The 8,292-nt window shown below is 43.9% G+C and overlaps 1 protein-coding gene across 1 annotated transcript; it reads right to left on the bottom strand.

Annotated features, from left to right (window-relative positions):
- Nucleotides 1–1,903: 1,903 nt before the first annotated feature.
- Nucleotides 1,904–7,145, bottom strand: ogfrl1 (opioid growth factor receptor-like 1). The gene is made up of 7 exons (XM_014201492.2): nucleotides 6,771–7,145; nucleotides 5,620–5,703; nucleotides 5,447–5,525; nucleotides 5,106–5,184; nucleotides 2,659–2,725; nucleotides 2,379–2,524; nucleotides 1,904–2,265 (listed from the first exon to the last, which is right to left on the bottom strand). The coding sequence occupies exons 1-7, from the start codon at nucleotides 6,951–6,953 to the stop codon at nucleotides 1,992–1,994; spliced, it is 912 nt and encodes a 303-aa protein (XP_014056967.2). The 5' UTR covers nucleotides 6,954–7,145; the 3' UTR covers nucleotides 1,904–1,991.
- Nucleotides 7,146–8,292: the final 1,147 nt, after the last annotated feature.

Raw genomic sequence — 8,292 nt, forward strand, 5'->3', positions numbered from 1 at the left:
GATGCATCTATCCCTGAAACAGACCACTATACATTGTATATGGAAGTAAAACATTTGAAGAGTTTCCAGAATTCCATAGACTGGATTTACAGTTAGTCCCTCTCCTCATTCCTGTTTCTCGTGCCAATCCTCCATCCCCTCCCAAATTGTGTCATCTTAGCCCAGATGACAATAGAGGCAGTTAAACAATGAGGGTCTGGAGAGAAACAGAGACGGAATAGATTCTTCTTTATCATAATCTAAGTTTCCTCTGAAAGATGGGTGGGAGAGAGAGAAAATTAGGCATTTTAACTGGTCTTCATTGGAACATTACTTCAATATGCCAATGCCAACCAACTGTATGGCTAGAGATAAGGAGAGAGACAGAATGAGAGAGAACAAGAAAGAAAGAGAGTTGGATTCAAGCCATCCACTCAGCCTCCTTTAATTCTTGCAAATGCGGAAGAAGTGGTAGATGAAGAGTAGGAAGGGAAAGAGAGAGTGTGTGAGAGAGAGAAATCCTATAAAACAGATACGCACTGTATACAAAGAAGAGATACTCTATTGTGTATGGGTCTATGGGTGAGGGTAAGAGTGAGTAAATCTGTCTGTATGAATAAAAAGGTGTGTATAGGCTTTACTATAAATGCTTATTTGTATCTACATACACTCAACAGTTATGCATTTTCTTTTCCCAATAAAAAAAAAAACAGCCATATCACCATCCTGGATTCGGATCAAATTAAAGTCTTGCACATCCCCAATAGATTAGTCCAGGATCAGGACCCAAGTGCCAGGTATTGTTGTCACCCGTTACTGCGAATCATGTGAAATGTGTGCCATTCAAAAAAGAGCTATGTCAAGCTGCCGTCAAGTTATTTGTGTGTTATAAGCATACCGGTACACTGAAATGGTCACGTTCTGTCCTTATGAATGCAAATCGTACCTTTTCGCTAACACCCAACAGGTAACCAAATTCATACACGAAAACACCCTTTAACTCAAACACTGCTAAGTACACACACATCCCTAATGGCAAACAATCAACCAGTAAAAGATTAATAGAAAAAGAGGCACTTCAGATAGTGGTACACAAATTGCCTATCACACACACACACACTACAGTCTCAACACACTGATAGCTACAGTATTAATACTTGAGCCCATATTATCAATCACATTACAGTATACCTGAAAAGCTCATATGAGCCTGTGCGTCTGACTAGCTTGGCTGCTCGGAAAGCTACAGAAGGCTTTGTGTAGGAAGATGGGATCCGGCGCCCAAAGTTTCACCGTCATCGCCAGGCTCAGCAGTCAATAGAAAGATCAGCTCAGGAAGTAACAGATATATTTCATATAGGAAGACAGATTGTCAAAGGTGCAAGATTCCACACAGCAGCCGCCCTTTCAAGCAGTTGTTCATGTCCTATCAGATTATTTGTTTCATACTTCCAACCAATCAGGCTGCTTGTTGTATGCTAAGCCCTACATGTGATCTGCTTGGCTAGAAGGTTCTGTACAATTAGTGGATTACCAAGTGCAGTCAATCTACACAAAAGGAAGAATGACATTGTGACAGAGAGAAAACATTGCAAGAGTAGTTTAACGTTAAGGATTGTGCTGAATACTAAACTTAGCTACTACAACTTAGCTACGACTTTGAGTCCATAAAAACATGGCATGGGCCAGTATTGCTACAATAACCCCCCCACCCACCCCCCCAATCAATCAAGACACACATACACCACTTCGTCCCAAAACTATTCTCCCTACAGTCCTACAGTGGAACAGTCTCAATGTACTTTCCCCTGTCCCCCCTACCCCTCTCCATCACCCCCTCCTGGAGGGTTTTGGTGGAGACGGTATAGCCCTTGGTTCCCTTCCCATCTCCTCCCCCACCCCCCCCTCCCACTGAGTCCTTCTTCGTAAGTGGACTACGAGCCCTATGGGGGTCTCCTCCTCTCCTCTCCCTCTCTGGGGTGGGTTCTGCCACCCTGCCTCCTGGCCCTGCCTCAACTCCTCTCCTCCTGGCCGGGGGCCCCCCAGAGGAAGGTGTTGGCCGGCTGGTAGTGCTGGCGGGCGTACCGGAGCAGACTGCGGCGGTGGGAGCGGAGGCGGATGGTGTAGACGTAATACTCCAGGGTGCTGTGCAACATGTTGGGCAGGGTGCCCCGGCACAGAGCCTCATCCAGCAGCAGACGCACCAGGGGGGCCTTGAAGGCCTCGAAGCCCAGCTCACCCAGAGACTTGAGGATGCGCGTGATCCGCAGATAGTTATGCTGGGACCTGGGGAGAGAGGGAGAGATAGGTGGTTTGGTGATGCGTAACCTTCGCTATAGACCCAGATAGAAAGTGTGTGTGTGTGCGTGTGTGTAAGTACACTTGTGTTTACCACTCACTCATTGAGGTGCTGAAAGCGTTCTTGCCAGTTGGAAGCTCGGGCGACATTTCCACTTTTATCCAGGAGTTTGATCCCGTAAAAATCTAGCATGAGTGTGTACGCCAGCAGAAATCGCCGCTTGGCCTCCCGAGTGCTTTGGAATTCCTATGGGACACAGCAAAGATCAGCCGGAAGAATAAGTAGATCCCACAATATTCAAAATTCCTGTACAACATGATAGCATACTGACATTTTCAGATCAGTCAAACCACATGGTTAAGTCTTGTTATTGTCTTTACCTTGATCTCCTCCTGAGTGAGTTCTTGAGCATAGAAGTTGAGCCCTTGCTCCCTCAGAGGGAAAAGCCTGCAATAAAGACAGAGAGAGAAGACTGTCAAAGAGTGAGGATAACTCTCTCCCCTTGACTTTTCTATGCACGTCTCCCTGTCCTCTCTTGCCTGTCTTTATTCTCTTGCTCTTCCCCACTGTCCTCTTTTCCTCTATACACGCATCTCTCTCCCACTGCTGTCTCTTATTACAGTGGCTTGCGAAAGTATTCACCCCCTTGGCATTTGTCCTATTTTGTTGCCTTACAACCTGGAATTAAAATAGATTTTTGGGGGGGTTTGTATCATTTGCTTTACACAACATGCCTACCACTTTGAAGATGCAAAATATTTTTTATTGTGAGACAAACAAGAAATAAGACAAAAAATCTGAAAACTTGGGCGTGCATAACTATTCACCCCCCCAAAGTCAATACTTTGTAGAGCCACCTTTTGCAGCAATTACATAGGCAAGTCTCTTGGGGTGTGTCTCTATAAGCTTGGCACATATAGCCACTCTGATTTTGCCCATTCTTCAAGGTAAAACTGCTCCAGCTCCGTCAAGTTGGATGGGTTCCGCTTGTGTAAAGCAATCTTTAAGTCATACCACAGATTCTCAATTGGATTGAGGTCTGGGCTTTGACTATCCCATTCCAATACATTTAAATGTTTCCCCTTAAACCACTCGAGTTGTAGCTTTAGCAGTATTCTTAGGGTCATTGTCGTGCTGGAAGGTGAACCTCTGTCCCAGTCTCAAATCTCTGGAAGACTGAAACAGGTTTCCCTCAAGAATTTCCCGGTATTTAGCACCATCCATCATTGCATCAATTCTGACCATTTTCCCAGTCCCTGTTGATGAAAAACATCCCCACAGCATGATGCTGCCACCACCATGCTTCACTGTGGGGATGATGTTCTCGGGGTGATGGAAGGTGTTGGGTTTGCGCCAGACAGTGTTTTCCTTGATGGCCAAAAAGCTCAATTTAGTCTCATCTGACCAAAGTACCTTCTTCCATATGTTTGGGGAGTCTCCCACATGCCTTTTGGCAAACACCAAACGTGTTTGCTTCTTTTTTTCTTTAAACAATGGCGTTTTCTTCTGGCCACTCTTCCGTAAAGCCCAGCTCTGTGGAGTGTACGACTTGAAGTGGTCCTATGGACAGATACTCCAATCTCCGCTGTGGAGCTTTGCAGCTCATTCAGGGTTATCTTTGGTCTCTTTGTTGCATCTCTGATTAATGCCCTCCGTGCCTGGTCCGTGAGTTTTGGTGGGCGGCCCTCTCTTGGCAGGTTTGTTGTGGTGCCATTTTCTTTCAATTTTTAAATAATGGATTTAATGGTGCTCCATGGGATGTTCAAAGTTTCTGATCTTTTTTTTATAACCCAACCCTGATCTGTACTTCTTCACAACTTTGTCCCTGACCTGTTTGAAGAGCTCCTTGGTCTTCATGGTGCCGCTTGCTTGGTGGTGCCCCTTGCTTAGTGGTGTTGCAGACTCTGGGGCCTTTCAGAACAGGTGTATATATACTGAGATCATGTGACAGATCATGTGACACTTAAATAAAGTCCACCTGTGTGCAATCTAACTAATTATGTGACTTCTGGAGGTAATTGGTTGCACCAGGTCTTATTTAGGAGCTTCATAGCAAAGGGGGTGAATACATATGCACACACCACTTTTCAGTTTTTTCTGTTTTATAATTTTTTGAAACAAGTAATTTTTTTCATTTCACTTCACCAATTTGGACTATTTTGTATATGTCCATTTCATGAAATCCAAATAAAAATCAATTTAAATTACAGGTTGTAGTGCAGCAAAATAGGAAAAATGCCAAGGGGGATGAATACTTTTGCAAGGCACTGTAAGTAAATTCAATGAGCGACAGCCACTCATCTGCACACGCTCACTCTGCTTAGACACCCACTAATTGATATTATGCTAATGAACTGCTCTGTCAGAATAGAGAGAACGAGAGAAAGTGAGAGATAATAAGGTTGGCGCTGCAGGGAGTAAGTGAGATTGGCAGGATATGTGAATCCCACTGGTGTGACTATGTTTTTTTCTCCTGGTGTTATGTAGGTCTCTAAGTTATGTAGGTCTGTGTCAGAGAAAGCATTGGCTGTACTTTGCTGTTCTCTTTTCTGCTTTCTGCTCCTGCAAAAAAGGGTGAGATACATTTCTATGTCCAAACATACATATGTTACAGACCTGGGTTCAAATTCGATTTGAAATCATTTGAAATACTTAATCTGTGCTTGATTGGTTCTAAAACTCAAATAGTATTTGAACCCCGGTCTGATACGTAGTCACAGGTGTGCATGACACACACACACACACACACACACACACACACACACACACACACACACACACACACACACACACACACCCATCCATAGTGCCTCGAAGGGCCTCTTACCACTGTATGTAGGTGTGATTGTGCTCCAGTTTGTCATAATTTCCTCTCCATTTGGTCAGGATCTCCTCAATGAAGATACCTAGAGAGGGATTCAGGTCAATCACATAAATGATGCAGGAAAACACACCTGCCCTGTTTGGGGTCAGCATAAAATGTGTGTGTGTGTCTGCAGGCTAATGTTTAAACAGTAGATCAGCTCTTAATCCTCTGGACTCCTCTGTTCAAACATGACCCAAGGCCAATCAAAACTCTCTAAGCCCTGAGCCAGTAACACTCTGCTGTGTGTCCGACGGGTGTGTGTTGCTGTTTGTCACTGTGTGTTAGTGTGTGTGTGTACTGACCGTCTGGTATTAGAGGGATCTTGTTCAGGTAGAAGCGGAGGTTGCGGTAGTCATTAGGTAGCCGGGGCGCCTTGTAGTTCTAGGGAGGGAGAGGATGAGGAGGAAGAGTCAGGAAGAATCAGGCTAGTGTGTGTGTGTGTGCGTGTGCGTGTGCGTGTGTGTGTGTACCGTACCGGGTAGCTGTGGCGATATTTGTAAAGATCTTTTGCAGCATAAAAACTCCTCTTCATCTTGGTGCTGGACTTAGAGTCAGAGAGCTATGAGAGAAAGAGAAAAAGAGAGAGGGGAAAGAAGATAGTGAAAGAAGATAGTGAATGAACACTGACTGAAATAGATAGCAACAATGATATCAACAACGTGACACACAAACCCATAACAACATAGCAGATATCTGGGTTGAGTGGGTTCGTAACTGAACTGGAATGAACTATTTTTGGTGTAGGTAGAATAATAATCTGCCAATTTCTTCCCCATGAAAGCAATTCTAACTTCATGCAGGCTTCCATGCACTCACAGTCAGATTAACATGAAGGAAAATGCACCATATAAAGGCATATCGAGGTATTATAAAGGCAATTGACTCATTACAAACAAATACTGTTGTTTATCTCTTTTATACTTATGAACATGGATGCATCCCATCAAAGTTGTAGGGTTGTTGCCTATTGTCATTTTCAGATTTTTTTTGAAAATAAATAGTAAGCCTAAAGGCTTGAGGAGATCCTGACTGAAAACAGCAAGGATTTGGGGAATGGGCATACTGTGTAATTTTTCCCAAATCAAACGATGGAAGATGGGTTCCCCTATTTGACCCTATTATATTTTATGTATTAAAAAAAATAGGTCACTTTTATCAGGTCACTGTCTCACTTGCGCGCAACACTAAGCTACTCTCCCTCCGCGTGTTCACGCAGGACATTGAGGACACGAAACGAGGACATAAAACAAGACAGCGATGTACAACATTTTGGTTAAAACTGAACGATATAGAATTATGCGCTATAAGATTGCCACTTTTGGCAATGCATAAGACCACATCAATTGGATGCCTGGCAATGACATTGAACGTAGCGTAGACATGGCAACAACATATGCGTTGAGGACAATTACTTTGGGACATAGGCCTCAACTAGGCTACTAGCCTACATACAATCCTAATTTTGGTTTCCCGACATTATTGTCTGGGATGTTGACATCTTCAGCGAGTCAGCTATGCAGCTGTGCCATTTCCATTTTCTAATTTAGCTCATTGCAGTCTGCTCTTCTTCCTATTGTTTGTGTGTGGGTTCTTTTCTGTGTGCCAGTTTGTTGGTAGCCTATTTACCTTCGGGGACATGTTCGCCTGTTCGCCGCATCTCCCTGTCTCAAACCGGCTGACACACTCCGATATCCCGCTGTCCTCATCACCCGGCTGCTCGTCGCTTTCCGAATCTGACTCCCATGTCGAGTCGCATTCCTCCACAGTTCTCGGCTCCTTGTAGCGCAAACTGCCCATCAGATTTCCCATTTACCCGCCTACACCGAGTCGCGCCGTCCTCTGTGTCCTTCTAGCCTACATATTTTGCCGTGCAGTCGGCCTGGCAGGCTGAGGAAAATTCCGATCCAGACTTGCTAGTACACGGTGAACACACCCCTAAAAGCGCGGCGCGTGCGGAGGAAAGCGGTCACAGCATCAGGACCAAAGATGACCACGTGCTCCGCGACAGTGGGACAGGGGTTAACCAGTGTCACATCTGAGATCCTCAATGTCAGATGGACAACAAATACTCATTCTCTCTTTCGGTCACTAGCTAGGTTTCTATTGAATTGGCGACAGATTTTCATGCGAATACTCTAGTATCCGCATTGGAAAATATGCGCATTTTCCTACCAGTGGTGTGTTTACACCAAATTGACTTTTTTGATAAAAATCAGTGCGTGACGTAATGCACACACAATGTACTTTTTCGCTTAAGTTTTCATGTGCAAATCTACAAATCTAAAGTTCAAATGTTTCCATTGCATGTTCAACTCTACAGATAGCTTTGTCACAAAAACTGTTGCGTTAAACAACAAATGTGCCTACTCTGGTCTTGGCACCTGCGCTCTAGCCAACATATAGCAGATACAGTTGCGCTAGGCTGTGCGGGTATAGTCTACATGATGAGATTATTATTAACAATATTTTTATTTGTCAAACGGCAGTCAAGCAGAATAAGACCCTCTATATTTATTGGAAAGGTGCACCAAGATCACAGGGCACTTTCCCCACCCTGTGAAGTTCATAATCAATTATCTAATCTATGACCTAATAAACTGCATGGTTTCGGAGTCATAGTGGAAGGACCACACACCATATCATCGCGTGACTCCAAGTTTACTTTGATATGATGGTTTTTATATAAATATTTGCGATAAAGGCGTTTCCACCCATTTCTCGCCTAATACACTTTACCAACACAAAATGATCCCAACGTGTCAAGTGAACAAATGATCTGCCAGCATTTATACAATTTTACAGAAACTTCCTGTTTCCATTACAGCTGTCATGACTTCCTTTTAGACGGTATGACTTTACTCACAAAAACTGTGGATGCAAACGTGGTTACTGACATACACTCCTCCATCGAGTTAACCTAAAGTTGCAGCCATTGTTGTAGGAATTGGCCACGTGGGTCTGTCTATTGGTAGGCTATAAAGCACACACGTGTAGCACACAGACACACTATATGCAGTGTTTTTTCTAGTTATGTAGGCTAATCAACAGGCTACAATTTGCTACTCAAATCGACATTTAAATGAGGGCATTCCTCCTAAGGGATGAGCTTTGATGTACTCAACACAGAGACAAACATAGTAAAGCATGA

Source organism: Salmo salar, chromosome ssa01, assembly GCF_905237065.1.
Source record: "Salmo salar chromosome ssa01, Ssal_v3.1, whole genome shotgun sequence".
Taxonomy (NCBI): domain Eukaryota; kingdom Metazoa; phylum Chordata; class Actinopteri; order Salmoniformes; family Salmonidae; genus Salmo; species Salmo salar.

Coding starts and splice junctions, on each gene's coding strand:
- ogfrl1 (XM_014201492.2), bottom strand. CDS start 6,953: ATGGGAAATCTGATGGGCAGTTTGCGCTACAAGGAGCCGAGAACTGTG. Junction 5,526..5,619: donor AATATCGCCACAGCTACCCG/GTACGGTACACA, acceptor CTCCCTCCCTAG/AACTACAAGGCGCCCCGGCT. Junction 5,185..5,446: donor GATCCCTCTAATACCAGACG/GTCAGTACACAC, acceptor ATCCCTCTCTAG/GTATCTTCATTGAGGAGATC.